We start from the raw sequence: 23,893 nt of genomic DNA on the forward strand, positions 1-23,893 counted from the left end.
TCTTCAATCTATCTATTAATTTGTTTCTGTTTTTGTTAAATCAAATATTTGTTAAGTTTATGAAATGTCATAAAAAATAGTGCAAGGCGACGTCTTCAAATGTCTTCTAAACCCAAAGATATTCAGTTTGCTGAGATAAAAAATAGGAAAAAAAGCATCAAATCCTCACAGTGGAGAAGCTGGAACCAGACAATAGTTTTATAGTCTTTCAGAGTCAGATTTACAAATATGTGAACCCAATATAGAGTAGCTTAAATCACCATTCCATTGGCAGCTTGCACATTGACGACTGGTTGTTTTTCATATTTCATATCAGCATTCTTTACACACACATAGGTACATATTTGATTCCACCAGGAGCGTCTGCTCCACGATCTGCGACCTGCCCCACCGACCTGTGTTTCAGAAGCGGAGATCGCACGATAATCTGTAACAACTACGGATTTATAAAGAGAACAACAAATACATAAAAGATTACTTTACCTGTCCGACGTTGAATTGCTGTTGATTTGGTCATATTTCCCTGTTTTTTGAGAATTGCTAAAGCTTAGATATTTAATCTTCAATGTTTGCGGTCAAAGCAAAATATAAGAAGAAGAAGAGAAGTGTAGAAGAAGAGTAACGGAACTACAAGTATAAACCCGAGCCGTGGGCTCTCGCACGCCCCCTTCAGTGAGGCAGAGGTACTGTTTGCCTCCCCTCTGTCCTTCACTGCGGTTTCTATCAGATCAGCAAGACTGAATATGTTCTACACACACATGAAATACATGACCTATTCTATGGAAAGAAAGGACATACAAGACAAGTGTCAACAAATATTACAGTGGTGACAAACAATGAGAAAGCAAAAGGCACGCGCTCAACCTGTCTGAGGGATTGCGCAATCTGAGGTGAGGCTCTGCCTCCCCTGACCGCACGTCCCTGTGTGCCTAACATACTTGTCAATTAACAGTTTCTGATTCTGGTTCTTCTCCGATGTGAGGATGTACTGCTTCTTACGTGACATCGACTAGAAAACCCCTCCAGAATGATTTGAGACAGGAGGAGGATCTCAGTTACAGACGAGTTGTAAGTCTATTATCATGCAGCCAGCTAAAGGTCTGACAACGGATCAGCCTCGGGGGGGCATGGGGTCTATATTTCTGGATGTCTGGGCCAAGACTTCCTTTTCCACGCGCTGCTCATAATAGTTTACAGTCCGATTAGCAACTTGAGATGGGAGGTTGGAGTTGAGAGCAGACGCATGTTGTTTCTCAGGTGTCCAGTTATCAAGCTAATTTTAAACCAAATAAAAAGCTAACTCGTCATCAGACAATAGCCGCTGGGTCCCCAGAATGCATTTCAGTCAATGCGTTCCTTCTCTTTTGTTCTCCGCACGGACCGTTCAGTCAACGCCTGCTCCAACAGGACTGGTCAATACGACAAAGACTACAAACGGAAACCAGGACATTTCCAATACTCAAATCTTTGACATTTGAATGCAAAATCTTCTATATTTTACATATGGCACAGAGTATGATTACTGTATTACTCCTCTCACTAACATCACTACTGAGAGAACAGAGGGGAGCCAAAGAGGGAAGCAGATAAGTGTGAAATGGAGGAAGGGAAAATGAGGGAAAACAGAGAGAAAGCAAGCAAAGGGGGAGGGGAGGAAATGTCGAAGAAGGAAAGGACCGAAGAAGAGGGAAAGGATGGAGGGAGAGGAGAGGAAACGAGAGAGGAAGAGAGGAGGGGACAAAGGAAAAAAGAGACGTCGACAGCCACAGAATCACTTGGCTGCAGGCTGTTACCACAGCGATAGACTCATCACCTCAGTCTACTGTCTCCGCTGTCACACACGCACACGCACACGCACGCACACACACACACACACACACACACACACACACACACACACACTCACACAGTTCAGGATGTGCAGGTGACAACAGTTGTTGCTCGGTGCCACAGCTGCAAAACCTCCCAGACCGTGTGTGTGTGTGGTAATTATGTCCCTGGTTGTGTCAGGGGATGTCATTAGGATCCACAGCACCCTCCTCAAATCCCCCCACCACCCCCATCTCTTTCTCTCTCTGTGTCTCTCTCTCACACACACACACACACACACACACACACACACACACACACACACACACACACACACACACACACACACACACACACACACACACACACCTCTATTGGCATGACATTTTGCTAAAGCATCCCGACAAACAAATTGAAGTGAGTGATGCATACAGTGAAAACATGAGAAACACTAATGATGCACAAATAACAGAATGAAACTGTAATAAACTGATAATAAAGTAATAAAATTGTACAAGACAAACCAATTCGGACAACTCTGTGGATTCTAGTTAATAACACTTGCAATGTGAGGATGTAACTGTAGAAAAGTTCCACGGCTTTGATATTGGTAACGGCAAGTAAAAGAAAATGAATATTTGTATCATTAAAATGAATATAATTTCACAGTTGTATACAGTAAAGTGGCTCTCTGCCCTGGAGGTCCATCCATTGGTAATGAGAGCGACTGCTGGGGGAGCGTATATTTCCTGGATGACTGCAGCTTGTGCTTGTTTATACTGGGCAGTGGGTAATTCCTGGATTTGTGCTCCTAGTACAGGAACAGCGGACTGACTCATGCACTGTGCCTGTGTGAGGTAGGGTTTTTATGTGGATTGATTTCTCTCTCTCTTAAACAAATCAAATCTCATTACAAACTAAAGCTGTATTCATGTATTCTTACTGGTGCTGAGACAGTTAGATGGTTAGTCTATCAACAGACTGATAAAGTGAAGATGTTAAATATTTTCTGGTTCCAGCTTGTCAGACGTAATAATTGTCTCTGTTCTATATTACTTTCAGGTGAATATCTTGTTTTTGTTGTTGTATTATCCTCTTGTCATTGGTCCATTGCTCGGTCATATCCATGTGGAATAGTAACGTGGCTCCACACTAGAAGGAAGACTGAGAATATCTCATCTCTGCCTCTGATGGAGGGGGTGACCTCGGGGAGGTCAAAGGTCCATGCTGGACACAGTCCCACCCCCCAAACACACACACACACACACACACACACACACACACACACACACACACACACACACACACACACACACACACACACACACACACACATTATCTCTGTGCCGGCGGGCATTTTGTCTCCTTCAGGATTCAGAGACTTTATGAGCTGATGTCTTCCAGCCACCAACATGTAGAATTAAACTACAGATATGTACTTGCACTGGTATTGTTTTCTATGTTTTCTGTTTGTTGGATGGAACGAAGGAAAGTCAGAAAGAGGTCAGAGGTCGGGCTGACCCTCACCTCGCGGTGTCATTAGCCCGGTTGTGATTTGGTTAGCTGAAACGCTAGCCTCCCCTGCTAATCTAATATCGGAGCCTGCAGGTCGTGTGGGTCAGATCACATTTCTCCTCAGAACAGATTGAACTTATGGAGAGATAAATGGTCAGAGCTGCAACTCTGAACGCTCTGGATTGTTTCTGGTGATTGTGTCTCTTGTGTTTTACACACTGAGGGACCCAGCTGGTGTAGGAATAGTATTATATTACAGACAGCAGAGTGAAGTTATTGTCCAAATGTTATTAATGTACAGGAATGTATTTCTGTTGTCTCTATATAAGATAGTAGTACAGGACAATACCCAACAGTATGAAATCAGAATAACACTGTTTGTACACTATGATACAGTGTAGTAAGCTGTGATTTGGTATGGATTGATTTTGATATGGTATGGCATGATTTGGTATGGTACGCTTTAATTTGTTTGGAATGGTATGATATAATATGGTGGGTGTGGTTTGATTTGGTATCATTTGGTATGGTGTGGTACATTTTTTGTGTAATTTTGTATGGTTTGGTTTGGTTTGACTTAGTATGTTATGGTTTGATTTGGTATGTTTTGGTTTGGTCTCTCGTCGTTTTATGGTTGAGTGGGTGAAGGGGGATGGGCAGAGAGTGTGTGTGTGTGTGTGTGTGTGTCAAGGTTTATGAATGTGTCACAAAGATAAAGCATTGGCCTTGGGGGCGAGGGGTGTGTGTGTGTGTGTGTGTGTGTGTGTGTGTGTGTGTGTGTGTGTGTGTGTGTGTGTGTGTGTGTGTGTGTGTGTGTGTGAGCACAGAGTCATGGAGACCGATGGACATGACTGGTTTACTGACTGGATTTCTCAGTCACTGGCTGATTGGCTGTTTGATTACAAATTGACTTCATAGCAAACTGATTGTCCGCGTGACTGAAGGGCCAAAACTCACCGACTGACTTTTGCTAATTGGTTTAAAAACAAGCTGATTGGTTGATCTCAGCTCCCAGTCCCAAGCCTATCACAGACAACCATTCACAGTGTGATGGTCCGACTGTGAAATATCATTCTTCCCTCGGTTGTCAGCCAGGTATTGTCCGAGCGGAAGTTATGGAGTCATTTAGGTCAGACAAGAGTCAACCAGCACAATGGATTGTCAGAGTCAACGCAACACGTACGGGCAACTTACAGTCCCCCACCCTCCAGTTCATCTAGACAATCAGACAGACGGAGAGGTGATGAGTTTTCAGGCCTGTGGGCAGATTCACATGTTAACACTGATCACATCGCTCTGTATGAAGCTCTGTTTTCACCTCAGAGACACGGAAAACACACACTCTAATCGGCTTATATGGAAACGAGATAAAGAGAGGGAGCCAGCGAGGGAAGAGCAGGAGATTCTGACCGCAGACTCATCCGCTCATCAACCCAGACCCTCATACCTTCAACCGGTGGGAGGCAGCAATGCGCTTCCCGAGCCTAGTCGGCCAACAAATTAAAGGAAGTAAATTGGGTTACCAATTTGCTCAAGACGTATGACGCACTTTTAAAATATCTCTAAAGAGATTTTTTGAAATGTTTAGACATCATGGACCAGGTTATGCATTTTCAGAACCAATATGGTGGGTTGTTGGGTTTGTGTGCAGGACGGTGTCTGTTCTCAGCCAAAGCTAGTTTATGAGGTAGGAGAAGCTTCACTATGTAACCACACTGGAGAACTCCGAGTGGAGAGTGATACGTCTTCCATCTTGTGGATTGTGTGATGTCAAATTCCACATTATCCAGTTAAACTTTCATTTATCATGTCGATATTTTCATCTTATCCACTTTATAGTTTTAAACCATGGCCGTCATTATTTAGATCAAGTCAAAATAATATCTGTAATGTACAAAACAATGGCCTGAATAGCAACCTTTCCTTAAAACACGGTTGGTTCTGTGGTGATGGCATCTCAATTCAGATGCCTGCAGATTTCTCAACACGTGTGTCCTGCTGCCTTCAGATGGCTGCATGGAATTTATAAACTGAAATCCTAATTTTCGTTCAAAGCAAACTACCAACCTCAGTCATTGATTCTCTCTCTTCTTTGCCGACTTAAAGAAGTCCAGAACATTCAGATTCACTCTATTCAGTTTGGGAAAATGTTGACTTCAAATGTTCTCATATCATTTGTCTTTTCACTGCAGCCATCTGCTTGTTGTGTCTAATGAGGTCGGATTAATTGTTCCACATCTTGAATTAATCCAATATTTCAGACTCAACACAACAAACTGAATCATCCAGATTTTTTTCTTATTTCTCCAATTTCCAGCATCCTACACTCTTTTAAAGTAATACTTTCATGGTATTTTTATATGAAAAAATGGTTCCACTCCATTCTACCAAATAGGATATCCAACATATTTATTTTTTAAGTAAGGTCACAAACAGCACAACGTTACCACTCCAATGTTACTACACGGTGCATTTGGACATAAACTTTCGGATGCTGACATTGTGATTTAGATTTAAATAAATGTAGAAGTTCTGTTTCATGTAAAAACGGTAGTAGAAACCCTACAAGTTTCGCCTTGGCAGAGCCACAGTACCTCCACACAGCTAGGGACATGTCAGCAGTGAGGACAGGACAAAGGACATCTTGGTGGTGTGTTGGAGTTCACATGAAAACGCAAGGATCCAAAAACCGTTGCAACACTTGTGGGTGTGGGGCTTCAATCAGGACAGATGACTTCGTCTATACATGAAAATGGAACACTGATATTAAACAAAGTTAGCAAATCAAACCGCCTTCTTCTTCACTGCACATTCATAATATGTGTCATTTGTATATCTACGGTGCTTACTATTAATAGAGGCTGATTAGGAGGCAGCACTAAACAATTTGCTAAAGCTAATTGAAAGCATTAAATATATAAATCCTGCTTTGTTTACAGAGGCAGGGACGTGTATGGCTACAAAAAAGATTGGGGACCCACTTGTAGAAACATTGCTTCTACTAGTGTTCAGAATATCCACTGGGTACCCTTAACCAAAACCACCATCTTCCACTTCTTCACCAAAGTTTTTTTACAGCTTGGCCGTAGGACATGAACCATGATCTTGAGCTTTGGACGTCCACCTATTTTACCTGCCACTTACTACCCGCTACTACAATAAAAGTTACCAATACATTGAAGAATTTACTGAATAGTCAGTTTTTAAATATCTCTGAAATGATGGGTCGTTCATTTCCCTGATAACTTGTTGGATTTCTATCAACATTTGAATTGTATTGCAGGATGTCATTGTCCCTTATCGTCTTCCGTAGTCCTCGCCCCCCCGCCCATCTGTGTGATAGGGAGATCATTTTCTCTTCCCTCTCACTCTTAAGTTGAAATGCTTTTCATTTGGCGGAGTGTAAATCTAATTCTGTCCGATGGCTTTGATTCGTCTGTGAGCGAGAGGAGAGTGCGCCTAAGCTGCGGTGGCTTTAATAAAAGCAATTCCTTCTTTATGAAGAAGTGGTGCAATGGAGGTCGCGCACTGTCTCTGCATTAGGAAAATTAACATCCAGAGCCATTTTTTTTCAGACCGCTTCTGTAACGGCCCGAATCTGACAGCCGCAGAGTGACAAACATCGGTTGTATTAAAAACCTGTCGGACCGTAAATTCAACTGCAAAACAAACGCATCATTGATAACCATGGATGAAAAAATAAGACCTCATGCTTTCATTATTGCCAATCCGTGCCTTCACACGGTAGTACTGAATTGTAAAGTGGAGCATTGTGATTGTGGGGGTGTTGATGTCGCTGTAGAACAGTGCACCTGTCCTGCATCTCTACTGTGTTAAAGGCATGGGGGGAAATAAGAAATGTCAGGAAAATCTCACAAGTCAAGATGATGGCGCTTAGTGGAAATGATGATATACTGAGTCGAAAGTTTGAGATAGTCAGTTGAAATTTTAACTGGAAAACTCATTATTTAGTATTGACCTATGATGTAAAGTTTATCTGCATATACTGTAATCCTCAAAATGTTTCATCGTTTCCAAAATGCCATCAGATATATTCTAAAAATATATATTGTAATTAAAAGAAAGCATGATTAATAGCGCATACACCCTCCTGCCAACGGTATTTCCTGCCAGTTTGTGTTATTGCAATGGCGAGCGCTGCCAAATGGCTACGCAACCACGTAGTGGTGGTAACCCCGCCCCTCCAACGCCAAGTCAGCATGAAAGCTACTCGGATGTGGACGAGGCTGGTTCCAAGTCGAACACAATAGTGACCTGTCAGAGTTTGGACGAAGAAATGCATGATTGGAAGATGCCCAACTCCTGGCTAGGTGCTAAGAGGCAAGAGCTTGGATATTTTGTGTATAGAGAAGTGTGTTAGTTGCTGAACAGGAAGGAAACATGCAAAATCTTGAAGACATAACATATTGACAATGCTCAACAGAAATACAATGAAATCAACTAAATACATTTTGCTGAAAAATTAATGAATAAAAGACAAAGTAACTTAAGTTTAGACATATATAAAAAGACATCTTATGCCTGATATAGTTTTAAAAGTTTGTTTTATCAAAAAAAAAGAACGTGTTACAAATGTCAATGGTGTAAATATGGGCTAATTAATATAAAGGCTAATTAAAATTACCTCTGCGGCCCTGCCCACACACTGGATCTTTGAAAAGCCTTTCAACACCAGAAACTGGCAAAACACGTCCTAGAAGCTTGGTGGCTAGTCGGGTTAGCTGGCGAGCTAACCTCTAACGCGTTAGCAAGCTTGGAACGCGCTAGCACTAGTCAGTCACGCCAGCAAAGTCAAAGCCCGCTAGCTGACTGAGTCAGTGTATGGTCAATGTGCTCAAATGTAGCCAAATTGTTGAATTCAGAAGTCTTTAGTCTGGAGATAGCAGTATTCAAAACCAGCAGAAGATTCCGGTCTGAGCGTGCCACAGTGCAGACCAAGTGTAGATGCGTATTCTTTGACAGATCATTTCTGGCCTTGGATGTTATTATGGTGCCATTGTATTGCTGCTTTAATCGATTGGATCATGATGTAGGCCTTGTCCCCTCTAGAGATGAGGGCTTGTCAAAGGCTATTTAGCACAACGACTACACAAGGAGGATAATAACTGATGGGCAGTCAGCAGAGATGTAAAATCAACAGGCCCCACAGTTAAAGGACGAGTAAAAACCAGCAGTTTGATGCTGTGCCGTCTCCTCTTACCAACTTGCATCCAGTTTGTTTGCGGTATCTCCTCCTGACCCCCCCGTACCGTCTAATTGGAGCGCTGTGTTTCCACTAAGCGCAGATAGCTCCCCTGTCTGTGTCTTAAGACAGTAAAATACACTTAACCTTCAGATGGACTCGGGCCGGTTGGAAGGGCAGCCACCGTTTCAGGACTCCAAATCTTTTTTCTCTATCAACTTAATTGTGTTTTTCAATTATTTCCCCAGATTTTCTGTCTCCTGACATTTGTTGTAAGGACAGTGTGTCCCCCTCCTCCCACCTCACCAGCACTCTTGTTTTATGGAACTATTTCTTCATCCAGAGACATTTAAAAGCTTGCTTGAGGCTGCCTTCAGAGTTCTGTTTGTCTGCTTGTCACATACTTTTATTTATATATATATATATATATATATATATATATATATATATATATATATATTCATGTTCTTACCTTTTTTTTTTGGACTAAATCTTTTCTCTCACAGCATTTTACTGCCTGTCGTTCACTTTTCTTCTGCCCTCCTTGGTTCTCACATCGGTTTCCTGCTGCTATTGATCCCCTCCCTCAGTCCCTGGTGATCAGGTTTTACCAGTCTCCCATTGATTACCAGTGGAGGCAGATTCGAGGTGCGTCATGGGAAGATGGTGGGGCTGCAGCTCTAGAGGGGAGGGCTGGGAAGGTTGTTGGTTTGATTTCCTTGGGAGGGCGATTCGAAAACATGATGGATACCATTTTTATCATCGCAGTTAACAAATAGACATCTCTTTATTATATGTATTATAAATGTCCATATTTCAGGTAGGGCTGGGCGGTAATTCATTGTATTATATAAGACAACCTTACATAGATGCCATGTTTAAAAAAATAAAGAGAGAACAATATATCTCATGTACTTTAACATACGCTTCTTTATTAAGAATTTATTTGCATACTGGCTTTTGTGAATTTGTCATTAATCCCTAATGATCTGCCAATTCTCGCCAAAAACAAAATGTTATGTCGTGTAATCATAGTAATGTTAACATTTAATTTCACCTGATATACATTTTTACAGAATAGAGCTTAAACGCATCATAATATAACTCAATGCAACCTCCATACATTAGCTGTTAGCTCCATATTTTAGCCAAGCAGAGCTATACTGCCCACCTGCTGCTAACGGGTTAACCAGCGCTCATGCTGCCAATTTCAACACAGATTTAACTTAAGATTTAGCACTAACCGGTAACGTCTTCATGCAACAGCCCTGCAGTAGATACTCCCATTGTGAGGGCTCTCTCTCAAATTTATATCACGAGACGACTTGAACTAGAGATTGAGACCATAAACTCATGTGTTCAATGTTTACTGAGGTAATAAATCAGGAGAGCAGTAGAGTCATTTTATCATAGACTTCTATACAACCTGACTTGATTGCAGCCCGTCATACTCCGTTATTCTGGCCAATCTATTATACAGTCTGAACGCACTACATACGGATCTTTATGTCGCACTTAGAATAAATGAACGTTAGTAGTACAACAAACGCACTCTTTTATTTGTTTAAATTGTCCCTAAATGAAACGCTGAGGATAAATGAACATCTTTTATTATCTTGACAGCAGGTTGAAGTTAATTGGTGGAGAGCTGAACCTAATCATTGTGTGTGTGTGTGTGTTTGTGTGTGTTGCTATATTGATTACTGTTATTCAAACAAAGAAATCAGCTTCTTTCTTTCTCTTGATCTTTTTTCCCCACCCTCTCTTTTGCATCATTCTAACCTCCCTCTTAATTTGTTTCCGTCTTTCTTAGTCTCTCGATCGTCCCTCTATTTTCTCTCTTTTTCCTTTCCTTCTAGCCTTTGCTCTCTCCCATCCTACCTTACCTGTTCTTCCCTCTTAACCTTTTCTCTCATAGTTTCCTTCCCTACTTCTGTACCCCATCCTTCATTGTTCTCTCCCTCTTTCCTCCATGAGCATCCTTTCATTTCTTCCTTTCCCTCTCTTTCTCACACCCTCACTCCTTGTGTCTCCAACAACCACGTCACCATTCTGTCATTCAAGCTCTTGATTTATGCGTAGTCAAAAGCAAAACCTGAATTAAACATTAAAATATAAGTATATAAATGTAAATACAATAACAAAACATTGCATCAATGAAGTTGATTTTATATGTGTGTGTGTGTGTGTGTGTGTGTGTGTGTGTGTGTGTGTGTTTAAAGGTGAAAGAGTTCTGTTCTTCTGCTCAGTAACATTTCAGTTCTTTTTCTCTAACACATATTTTTACCGTGATTGTATGGACTCCACAGGTCGCTGCATTACTCCATCCTGCCTTTTTTTTTTTTATAGATTCCTTCCTTTATGGATAATGTCATTCCAGCCAGAAAGCCTTTTTATCCTCATCCGTCGGTGGTTCTTATGAAGATTTAGCCGAGCTGAGGCGAGCTCGTCCGTCCCTCTTTAGTTTATTGGGTTATGTTTGGGAGCAGGTTGGCCAACAAATAGGATTTAGATACAATGTCATTATAATAGATCTGCCGGTCGTGAAGGAAGCCGATCGATAGGCTTCAAAAGTCAATCAGTCCGTCCACAAGGGCCGAGAAGCTACAGGTAGCGATGCTACCTGACGAACGTCGGCAAGGAAAGCTCACATCTCTGAAATGATCAAAGTTCAGAGCATCTGCAAGACTTTAAAAGGCCTTGGATTCTTTTTTATTTTAGGGATGCACCACTGCGTCACATTAACAGTCCTTACTTAGTAATTACCTGTGTGTCATTTCAGTTTTCTTCCATGTATGCTATCCTTTTTGGTACCTTTGGGATCTTCTAGAATTTAAAGTAAAGTTCTTAGTTTGAATCTACATTCCAGCATGCTTCAGAGAGTGAAATATTTAACGTAATGGTTAACGTATGTCATGATTAGTAATGAGACTTTACGTAGGTCTACGAAGAGGTGGACTCAATAAAGTCAGAGCTTCTTTACCATAAAAAAGAAAAACCCGACAACTCGATTACAGATAAACGTACATCTATAAAGCATGTGATACATACACATCGTCGCCCAAAATCAAACCATAGATCCATTATTATTTCCCAGAGGAGGCCCTGAATAGTTTCTGCAGATCCTTCCCTTAGGTACAGCTCGGGCCACATTGTTCAGTCCGAACCCGACCAGAGTCCAAGAGAGACGGGTGTTCTGTTGTAACCACACAAGTGTTGTTATCGTGCTTACAGTAATTCTTTAGAGTAACGTAAAAAACAAACCCCAGCAGCGCTCAACAAGAAGCAGCCAAACAAAGACAGTAGGTCCATCGATATTTACTAAAAAGTAGAAAGAACCCGACCAGAACATGAACGTCATTTGTAAATATCGGTCTGAAGCCGGCCCCATCCATCGGGTCCCGTTGGGTATCTATACCCTAGTTCATATGTAGCCTGGTGAACAAAACACTGCTCATGAATCTTATTGCTGTGAGCGCATGGTAATCATTGAAGACAACGCAGATGAATGCAGCAGCGTTTTGATCACCGCTCTTCTTTTATCTGGTTTACGACAGCGTTCATGACCGTCAGTCTGTTAGATCTCACTAAAATCTCTCTAACAGTGCAGGGACAAAGGATTTTAGTTTGAGTTATCATTACAGTATTATTTTCCTCAACATTATGAATTTGACACTGGATTTGAAAAACACATGTTGATGCCTTAAGTTCATTTGTTTATTGTAATACCGGGCTTCATTTTAAAAGAAGATCATAACTTCAGTGCAGGATTTTGGTCCAGAAAACATCCAAAGAATCGATGGAGCGTGTCAGTCTGTGTTAACATACCATCACTTCTTCAGTCTCTAAATGAAGAAAGATCTTAACAAATTGGATGTTCCAGATATAAATCCAAGTATGTTTCTGCAGCGGCACAACTCGCTTCTCCTCTCTCAACTTTACTGTTTTCCTAGAAACCGATTTGTGGTTGCATTTTTGAGGAGAAATTTGTTTGTTTATTCATTTTGAACGTCCGAAGCGAACACCAATGACAGGTGCCCATCCAATCAGGAGCTGTCAGTTACTGTTTATTGACTGTGGGTAGTAAACACACATTGTACACTCATCCTCTACTCTCGTCTGTTAATATGCTCAGAAATGAATCTTTTCTGCCAGTTTAGAAGGACTGCCAAGAGTGCACCTTGCTCCTCCCTCCCATCTTGTATAAAGGTTGAGATTTGCATATGACTCAACTGCTCCTTTCCTTCTGTCTGAATCTGTCTCTCCCTCCCGCTCTTTATTTTCTCTTTCTCTCTGTAAATCTCAACTTTTTAGTGATTCTGGTTGGGAGTCTATCTCTAATTCTGTTATCTACTGGCCCAGTCTGGCCCGGGGATGGATGCCATCTGTAATCCATTTATCAGAGCCGGCCGCTGGGCCTTTTTCCAAATGACAGCTGGCCCTTAGCAATCTCATTATAAAAAAAAGCACCAGGATATAATATGGAAATATGGGGGGAGGGGCTCCTGAGGTCTGAAAATGGACTGAGAAACACACATTGGTCAAAATATTGGAGGACAATTATATTTTAAAATGTAATCCCAAAAACTACAGTTAGGCGCCGCGTCCGCCAAAGCATTTTGGAGGCACAGCATCTTTTCAGCTGAGACTCATTGGTAGCATCTGGTTGCTATTACACCAAATATCCGTGGAAGTAAAAATGTCGGCACAAGGTAGAACACTTGATTGGGCCCTTGCTCTGGATGAAGGGAGAGACGTTGTACCTGCCGGTCTATGTGGGTTCATGAGATTTTGTAGGAAACGCCTTGAAACTAATTTGTTTGTGCTCCAGAACTGAGGACGTCATAACTTCTGCAGTAAAACAATAGCATTACATACTTACTAAGACCAAAACATGCTCATAATAAAACACTTTTCATCACGTCTTTGTGGCCGGCTGTTCGTCCCGACCCTCCTCCATGTTGATTGGACGGCTGGGTAAAAAGTTACACTGACGAGCTCAGCGTTTTACCCAAAGTTCAACATTCTTCGAACACAAAAAAACCCACCAAACGTGCAGCGCTCATAGCCTCGTCATGTTGTTGGTATTTTTAGCATGACGTGATTACGCATTCATCCCATTTCAAATCATTGAAGCTGTTTGGTAAGAGTCAGTAACTAAGAATAACTTTAGCAGTTTAATTAACAAGTAGCAGTAACGGCAAGCAAGCAATCCATATGTTAACAGGTTACAAGCACGACGAAAGTTTCTAGCATCTTCACAGGGTCTCGCTGCTCCCTCACCTATACAGATCACTCTGAGATTGAACTGATCTGGGATCAGATAAACAGCTTCTTTATGATCGTATGGGTTGTAAAACGGCTGGAGCTGCTTTTTTTATACCGACTAGTTGGAAGCTTCGTTGCTTATTTATTGTCTTTGAACTGTTCTTGTTTGTATTTCTTGTTGTATCCAAAAGTCAAAGAGTCAACATTTATTGAAAAACGATGGATGCAATCTCTTCTAATTCACTTCACATTTTTATCTGACAAAATATTCTGCTTCAATCCGTACCTTTCAAAAGCAACGTTTTCACCAAACAAAGCGTTTTCTCTCCCGTTCACCGCACACCTGGATTAACGGGGCAGTTTAGCAGCAATCTAACAGCACCTTATATGACCACAAAAACTAAAAATCTATCTTTTGATTTAGGGCAACGACGTCATAAAATATGACAGACGTTGAAAATGTTTCATTCAATAACCTCAATAGAGGCTCTAAATGTAAAAATACAACAACTAAACCATTTGGTTCGGCCTTACACTTAAAGGAGAAGGGGAGAGTGACTGATCATGTCACACTCACTTCAACTTGTTCATCGCAAGGGACAATCAGATAGAGTTACACCTGGAAGGAGTAAAGGAAGGAGCCTTGGAGAGACAGATCCACTTACACCTCTGGAACATCCGTCTAGAATGCATCTTGGATTTTGAATAAATTTACAATCAGCTGTTTTTTGATCAGATAGCTGTCTCATCCGCCCAAGATGCATGAAGGTATTCTCTAATTCCACTACATTTAAACAACGATATGTTTGAACTTACCACAATATGAACATAATGTCATTTTTCTATTGGGATGCAATACAATGCATTTTTGGTGTCACCTGTTTTCAGGAACAACTCACCAGCTGAGATGAGAAAACTGTGAAGATCAACAGGAAGTAGACACAGCAGTGACCAACTAACTCCCTCTTTCTATTCATCACACCCCGTGTGTTCGCTAACCCCTTACTCCTTACTCTGTGTGTGTGTGTGTTGCTAGTTCCCCTGCAATTTAAATCCATAACAATGCTGTTCTCACTCATCCAGAGAGAGAGAATAAAAAAGAGAAATTCGAGGGTGTGTGTGTGTGTGAGACATGCACACACAGATGATTTTATGTAGTCCTTATTGGGCCTTTGATCCAAGGGGTGTAAGGAGCTCTCATCTCCCACTGTGTTACTCATACAGACACACACACACACACACACTTATTGGTCCCACACACACACACTCTTGTATTCCTCTCAGGGCTGTAGCAGTTCCCCACTGTGTAGACCCTGTCACACGCGCACACACACAAAAGAGGTTATTTTGGGGTCGTCTTGGGCAACACAATGGACAGACACGCCCACAGACACACACGCACACACACCAAAACGGTTTCCAGTTGCACGTGTCCAAAATCCTTCCAGAGGTCTGTGAACATGACCGTGTGTGTGTGTGTGTGTGTGTGCGCACTGTGACTAAAGGCTTTCAGCGGGACAAAGACGTGTGCCTGCACGTGTGTGTGTGTGTGTGTGAGTAATGGCTAATACCAGGACAATAGAAGTGTGCCTGTTCAGTTGTTATCGGCTCAATGGAGACTCACAGGCCTGCTGTTTTTTTTGTGTTTTTTTTTTTTTTTGAACCACCATGAAAAGAAAGAAAAAGAAAGAAATGAGAACGGGGGTCTCCCCACCCTCGGACTCTATTCAGCTAAAACATCTCTCAAACGTGTCAGAGGAAGGAAATAAACAGACCCGCAGTATCTCCAGACCTTTCAATATGAACTACAATGTTGCTATCTAAATGTAGTAAGTCACTAAAAGCAGATATGTCATTCAGGTCCTGCAGCTTTGCATTTAAATGAAGTTCCCTTATCATGTGACGGACATTAGATGGAGCTGTTGACAGTTTTTTTGATGTTTTGCAGGAGGCACATTAGAATGCTGTGAGAAATATTTAGCTGGTTCTCAAATGACCATGTTATTGTAGAACACACAGCTTTTGGTTTGGTCACTTCAAATGCAAAGGCAGTTGTGGGTTGTTCCATAAAAATAGCGTTTGTGTGATTTTCTTTTTTTTTTTATCTAACACAAATCTATTGATATATTTCACATTTGTGTGATTTTTACATTATGTATTTTGACCTTAAAATGAAACACAAAATGTGTGTTCTCAAATTCATATAAAAGTTGAGTGAGGGTGTATCTGCTGTGGTCATGAGGATTTTAATCCCTACTATATATAAACTGTATTGTACTGCATATTTTTAAAACATTTGTGGGGGTGCATCGCCAGGGGCCTAACAGCAAATGATCACATTGTTTAGGATCTGTGAGGGATGTGGGGGGCTGAAGAAGCTTAAAGGGGGTCTCAAAATGTGTTATGTTGGGAAGGAAAATTCTTTCAACACCTTGGTAATAATGGATCTTGAATTAAGATCATTTGGTCAGCCTAAAATGAACTTTTATGCCCTTTGAAACTAACAAATGCACAAACATGTTTAATCATTTAGTCTGGAAGCTTGTTTGTACTTAAAAAATGAATGGAATAAAGTTTGCTGAGTTGACATGGAGATGTCACCATGTGACTAAAGTATAGAACTAAGAAACCAAATAATAAACTAAGCATGGAAGGTCCCATCTTGAGACCAGGGTGAATCCTGTTAAATCAACGAGAAGGCCCTGTGTTGACGTCTCTCTCTGTTTCTCTACCAGGCTGTCTGTCCAACCTTCCGCCCAACGCTAAGAAGATCTCCAACTCGTACGAGGAGCGCCGCAAACAAGCCACCGCCATCGTGCTGCTGGGGGTCATCGGGGCCGAGTTCGGCGCTGAGATAGAACCTTCGAAGGGTGTGGCGCGGGCTCGGGCCGGCGGACAGGCGCCCGAGGGCTTCGGACTGACGAGCGGAGGGTCATCCAACTACTCTCTGGCCAGACACACATGTATGTACAGAGATAACACGCTCATGGCCATATTTACATTCTGCTTATCAACGTATGTAGTTTGCGCCCCGAGGTAGGCATGTAGGGAGGCCTCCCAGCATGCACTAGGGCAACAGTGTTCCAGCATTTGCATGGCCTCTTCTCCACAGACCATAATTAGGGCCTGGACATTTCACTTTTGTCCAACAAGTGTTCCCTATTGTTCTTTGTTAGTGTCGTGTGGGCTGGGTTTTAAAAAAGTACATTAACAGTACCCTTAAAGTGATTCCGATAAAAATAGAGTACTTCATTTGATACCTTCTTTTTCTAATTCATTTGAAACCCATCATCTGAATGGAAGCATTCAGTCCATGGAATGCGATTCACCGACTTTATTTTTACAGACCACACAGGCCTGTAATTTAGCCATACTTTCAAATGTTTCGGCGGCATTTTGACGCGATGAACTGCCAACTCTGTCAAATCACAGTGCTTGACTTCACCACACCACAGACCGTGTGGGTTGTGGCTGCTGCTGTAGTGAGCCAATCACATTGGCACGTTAGATCAAAGAACACTTGGGGTGATTCCGAGTGAAACCTTACAGATTTGTTCTAGATCGGGGTCCAAAAAGGATCTTCTGCAGGTATTGTTTCACTGGAGAAGTTTGGATACTACTTGGGACTGGGTTATTTCTCTAGATACCTTAAAGGTATTGAGTACCTATACCCACCTTGGGATGGCAGTGTCTGTTGGACGGTTGCCACTCACGGTTCCTCAGAGATTGAATCCTACTGAGTTTTGATGCTGTAACATGCGGCTGACATTTTTGACTTGGGGTAAAATAGTACAACAACTGTTGGATGGATTGCCATGAAATTTGGTCCAGGCATCCTTGGTCCCTAGCAACTGAATCTAATAACTTTGATGAGGCCTTGAACCCGAAACCAGCCTTTGGATTTTTGACTTAATCTCATATTATGTACATGTTCGGTGGCTCCTGTCTTGGTCCAGGACCTTGGTCTTTCCAAACTCAGAACTGCACAACTGTCAAAGTGGAAACTTCGGTGTTGGATTAGAGGTGAGGAGAGAGATGGGATTGATTTTCACCCACCAAGCTTGACACCTTAAGGAGCTTGGCACACACATACACACACGCTCACTGGGCCTAGCCTGTGCCACGCCGTGCCTGCAGCGTTGGACCTTGGTGGGCATCAAACCTGCACTAAGCAGAGCCGCTCTTCCATCCTGCTGCCCCTGAGCTCTGATTGGTTGCCTCTGGGGCCATCCGCCCAGTGACAGAGCCTGTGCTCTCGCTGATAGACTGTGGAGCGTGATGTTGGTCCTGTGCACAGTGGTCAGCTCACCTGTTTGGACTCACCGGACACACACACACAGAAAACCCCAAGCCCATGTCATCAGATGAGAACAACTCCAAATGTAATTGATCCCCTTGAGTAGAGCTCGCTCCACCCGATTAAAACCGTTCACGTACTTCTCTGGCTGGGGTTCATTTGGACAATGTGATCCTGTATGACACAAGTTTTTAACAGAATAAACCAAACTTCTCAAAGTCATCAATGTTAAATGTTGTCTTAACATCCAGCAGTCACACTAGAGCTTTGACCAGATGCAATATATATATTATATGATATTTGAAAGATTTCAACCACAAATCAAAGAACACATTAACAAGACTGAGGCCTAATTTCCACTGCATGGTTTCGGCTCAACTCAACTTCCGGGATTCCCAGCTGTTCGCCGTAACGTCAGGGTGTAAAACTCAAAAAACTAAACTCAAAGGCAGATTATCCCATGGACTATTATGAGGACTGCATTTATTGTAACCTGAGTACACAGACGAGGAGCTATGTGAAATGGTAAGAGGACTTACTTTCCCTCCGGTGGTCCTGCTGCTGATCTCCACAGCCGGCTGAGTTTTGCCGCAGAGTCAGGTCAGCCGGGGAAGTCGACCCAGATGCAGATCCCTATACCGCTAGACATAATGGCTGTTCTAGGGCTGCTACTTTCTGTGTTTTACTTTCAGTCAGACTGTGAGACAAGTGATTGATCATGTGTATTTGGAAATCTGAAGGAGGCTTGCGCAGCTTGCCCCGAGACATGTCATTCTGACTCTACGTCCTGGGGAATGGAAATGGGGAAACAAGCAACCGTCTCCCATGTCAAATCCACGCTCTTTGTAGACCCATTCATCCACCCCGGCCTCCTCTTTGCCAAGAGGTTGAGGCTGTAACATCATGCTACTCCTGTCGTATGTAGGCGTTTGAACAACTGGAGGACAGTCACCACCACCTGAACTGAGGAGGCTGCTCCTTTAAAAACTCACCCAGCTATTTGACCTGACCCCACAAAGAGGCTGAACCCTGTAAACGGTGTTATTGCTTAATATAAAGCTCCATCAGACAGTTACAGATGACTGTAAAAAGCATGACATTTTTGTATTCTCGTAATGCTGCTTTCATTCCTGCCCCTTTGTCTGTTCTATCCCTCTCTCCTTTTCACTCTGTTCTTTTTTCCAGCTTACATTCCAGTCTGTTGTTTTTCTCCCCCCCTTCTCCTCTCTCCGTTATGAAATTGAAAGATGGATTGGTGTTGTTGGCATACAGCGCAGTGCGTGTGATGAATGAGAGCTGTCCACCCAGAGAGAGGGAGGGTACAGTAGTCTATACAGCAGAGTATAGATTGATGTTTTCATATGGCAAGGGGGGGGGGTGTAGGGAAGACGGAGGGGGAGATTGAGCTTAAGGGAGGAAGGAAGGAAGGATAGATGATGACAGAGGGAAGGTGGGATGTACATGGACAGGATAAAAGAGACAAACTGTACATCTGTGTATCGTCTCTGGACAATAATGCTCACGGTAAATGTCAAAATACCTGGAGTGCCCTCTGAGGCCCGGTTCGCCGTGAACGGTGGCATTTTAAAACATTCATGAGAGCCGATTGGAAATTGAGTTCATTATTTTTTTTCTATTCCAGAAAATTGAACAGGGGCAAAGCGGGTGATGGAAACTAAACCTTGCTTGAGGTTTGAACAGCGCTCCTTTAATTGCATCATGTCACTACGCCCTCTCTGGAGAATTAGCGCCACCAACTGATCTTGATTTCTCTTCTGATATTCATGCAACAGCAGTGCAGGCAAACACGCATTCATTTGCATTTTGTTTTGATGATTGTCTCGAAATTCATCTACAATTTTCTCCTAATTTGTACCTCATGGTTATCAATTAATTGATCAAATAAGCTACGTAAAGATTGAACATGTTTTCACATCGTAGCTGTAAGCTAATTTTGTATTTTATTGATGGTGCTGAGAGAATTCTTGTTGCGAATTAATGTTTTACTTATTTTAGGTTCTATATTGAGGCAAGTTTTCATCCATAGCAGCAATCAGTAATTTAGTTAAACATAGTAATAGTTACTGTAGCTTCATCTTGGGGTTGCGTTTGATTAGCAGGATATGCTTTTTTAATGATTAATAACTTCTTAAAAGTGCTGTATACGGAATTCAAAGCCTATCTGTTGCACGGCCCTCAACATGGCGTTAACAGCTGCTGACAGAGCTAACGGTGTATATCTGAGGGGGAACCGAAGGGTGGGCTTCTGCAACATCTGTCCTGATGGAATCATAAGCAGTAAACCGCTGTATGAGAGCAGTGCAGAGTGGCAGGCATCAGTTAGCCAGTGGGTCACGCTCACATGCACAAACATGCACTAAAGTGCACTGAAATGCACTCTCGGCTGACCCGGCTTCGTAAACAAAGCACAGAAAAACTCTGAAAACAACACACATAGCAAGAGTGACTTCATTCATCAGGTAGACATTACTCCACTATATCTTTACATAGCTAATAGTTGTTAGCTGCTACATGAATGCTCTGAATCTTATATATATATATATATATTGAACAAAAAGTTTGGAAATTTGTGTTTGGTAGATTATTTCTCTGTTGTAACAATGCTTCTTGGCAATATATTTTATTTTTATACCATTTTATACCGTTGGAAAGCCTGTTTATTTCCTGGTTACAGTGGCGGCTGTAGGAAGATGTTCTAGGTAGGGCCATCCAATCAATTTCAGCAAACATCCCAGTATGATTTAATGCAAAAAATGTAAGGTATCAAACACACATTACTACTTTGCAGTTAAATATTTAACATTTATTCCAACACGAAAAAAAGCAGTAAATAACACTTTGATAAACACGTCGGGACATCTTATTTTAGTCACCCTCACAGGGAATTCAGTATGATATATATATATATATATATATATATATATCATATAATAATATTCAGTATAATATAAACACACACATACATATATAGATATAAGCTATGATGAGTTTTCACTGGTCCATCTCAATTAAATGTTGACGCCTCCATGAGGCAGGGAAGGTGGGGCCGGGCCCCATGGCCCCATGGCCCCATGGCCCTCTATTGGCCAGCCGCCAGTTACTAGTTCAGTTTATCACAGGAATTCTTAATGTATCCAGTGGTTGTTGACCAGATACTACTTTTAAAATGTTTTGATATTATTGTTTTATCATATAATTATTCACAATACACAGCATTTCTTCTCTCTCACTCAAACTGGCTCTTATTCTTTCTCTTTTCGTATAGTCTTTTTATTTGTATTAATCCCTTCTCTCTCCCTGCAGCAAGTCCGATCTGGCTCTCGTCCACTAACCAAGTCCCCCTCATTGATTTACCTTCACCTCTCATTGAGAGGGAGAGGGGAAAGCAGAAAAGCCTGTTAGTGGTCGACTCGGCCTGGTAAACTTTAGACATCGCCGATCTGTCACTATTTCACACTCTCTACTTCCCTCCCTCCTTTATTCCACCCTACGTCCTTCTTTCCTCCCTCCTCCTCCTCCTGCCCTAATCACCCTCTCCGTGTTTATGTGACGCGTTTACTGCTCTAACTAACGGCTCATTATGGCCAACTGATGCTTTGTCAATAGCTATTGGTTCATTTGGGTCCGGGCCTGCCTTTTAAACAGAGATGTCCGCCGTGAGAAATGGACCCAAGTCCTGGACCTCTCTCACTTCCTGCTCACTGACTAGAGAGGAGGGGTCGTAAATTTGAATCTCGATCCGGCCAATTACAGCGCTGATTGTTAACAGCTATCTTCAATAGTAAAAAAAAAAAATGAAGGCTTCTACATGCAAATGGTTTTGTGAGATTAAACCTCCGTCAGGTCTATTATAAACACACACACACCTGCCCACCCACAGCCACTGTCACTTCACACAGCGTTGCACTTTGACCTCATAACCCCCCCCCACCCATACCCCCCCCCCACCCTCTGTGTTGAGGGGGGGGGGGGGGGTTGCAGTTTGACTGTGGGAAAAGCACGTACACACGTATCATCAATGTCAAGGGTTTCAATCTGACGAGTGACCTTTTGCCCCATGTCCCCCAAAATATTCCGCCGATTTCATCCCATCCTCCCACACAGTCACCTTGATTTATTGATTATCAGTTTATTTCCAACTGATGTTGAGTTGATTTGCTATCAGAGGCCCAGCAAAGTTTGCAAAAGGCGTTCATCGTATTTTACGCAACACCGACCACAAGAATGTGAACAGAATGAGCTTAAAGCATGTTACGCTCATCAAAGCCTCCTTATTTTTTACTTTTTTAGTATTTCTTTAGCAGGTTTAACAATTGCACACTGTACCATACAGTTATTTCGATAGTGATGCGTGGCATAAATATAACACGGAGGACATTTATTTTCTTTGTCTCTTTTGCGGTACTATTTCTCGGTTAAGCTGCTGGTGACACCACAAAGTAGAATCCCGCCACCGCTTCGGTGACCGGCTGACAGCTGCGGTTACATCCACCTTCTGTGAACCTTCAAATAGTTCCGGAAAGTATTTCTTACCGTCCCTGATCTATTTGATCTATTCTATCTATTTTAAAGACACCTTTAAGTCAGAGCCCTGATTACACACCAAGAAACAGAAGTTACCACTACTGGGAACTGAAGCTGCTCCAAACATGCACTCTGTCAATATTGAATTAAGACACGATTGCTTCAGTAGAAGGAGATCATTTAAGAAAAACTGATTGCATGATTGAAGAGAGTTTGGTAGAAAAAGCATAAAGGAACAGCATAACTCTGAGTGGAATTGATTTCTGTTGGTGGTCTCGATGATTTGTACTAATCACTAACTGGAGGTCAAAGTTCATCCAACCCTACATGACTGCTGATATTTATACTCCACTGTTTGTATGTATATATCGATGAATGTAACAAAAACATGATTGATTTTTTTCCGCCCTTACTGGCGTTTGCCCACATCATGTCGATCCCCAAATGAGGGTCAAAGTTCGCCGCCCTATCACCGAGTCGCCACACGCCAACCGCACACCGGCTCTGCATGTCTGACTCTTTGTCTCTTCGCCAACAGCCACAACATAGCCGCTAACAATGTTAGCGCAGACGTCCATCTCCTACAGCCTATGTCACCCATAACGACGTAGCACAACGATGCTAACACAGTTAGCGCTCTATCTGTCGCTGCCGCTATATATTATAACAGTCGTGCCCAGCAATGCTAACACGGTTAGCCTCCAGCTATATCTTTCATAGCCCCATTCGTAGGCTGTGTGTGTGTAGATCTAAACCAATAAGGAAGGGGGGGTTGCCATTTAAGGTGGGTTGATGATTTAATGCCAGGAGATCCAGATGATGACATTAGCTTTGTGTGTCTGGAGACTGGAGGACCTTAAGAGCCACCACAGGATTATAAGAATGTATAGTAAATGATCTGTTTTACATTACATGTTTCTTCATATTATTTACATTTCAAGTGACAACACAATGAACTGTATCGATCTCAGACAGTAGAAGAAGAAAAGGGCCTGCCTGAACGCTCAACAGAACTTCATCGATGCAGTTCTGCGCATACGTCAATGAACTCAGAATAAATAAATGAATGACCAGTTCATTTATGATACGGTGTTTATTCTGCCCCTCGCCGTCTTGATTTTCCTCGGAACTTTCTCCTTTCGAAGCACTTTGTGAAGAATCTGCTCCGGACAGGCAGAGAGAGACAGACAGACACCCGGGAGGAAAGGGGGGGTTCATACGTGTGTGTGTGTGTGTGTGTGTGTGTGTGTGTGTGT

At 42.2% G+C, this 23,893-nt stretch overlaps 1 protein-coding gene across 1 annotated transcript in view; it reads left to right on the top strand.

The window, feature by feature from the left end:
• The window catches only part of wdr7 (WD repeat domain 7), a 110,629-nt gene that overhangs the window by 59,642 nt on the left and 27,094 nt on the right, over window positions 1–23,893 (top strand). Inside the window, exon 23 of the mRNA XM_079179133.1 lies at window positions 16,531–16,758. Coding sequence (XP_079035259.1) covers window positions 16,531–16,758 — 228 coding nt within the window. The remainder of the gene's footprint in view (window positions 1–16,530; window positions 16,759–23,893) is intronic.

The sequence above is a fragment of the Pholis gunnellus genome, assembly GCF_910591455.1.
Source record: "Pholis gunnellus genome assembly, chromosome: 18".
Lineage (NCBI taxonomy): Eukaryota > Metazoa > Chordata > Actinopteri > Perciformes > Pholidae > Pholis > Pholis gunnellus.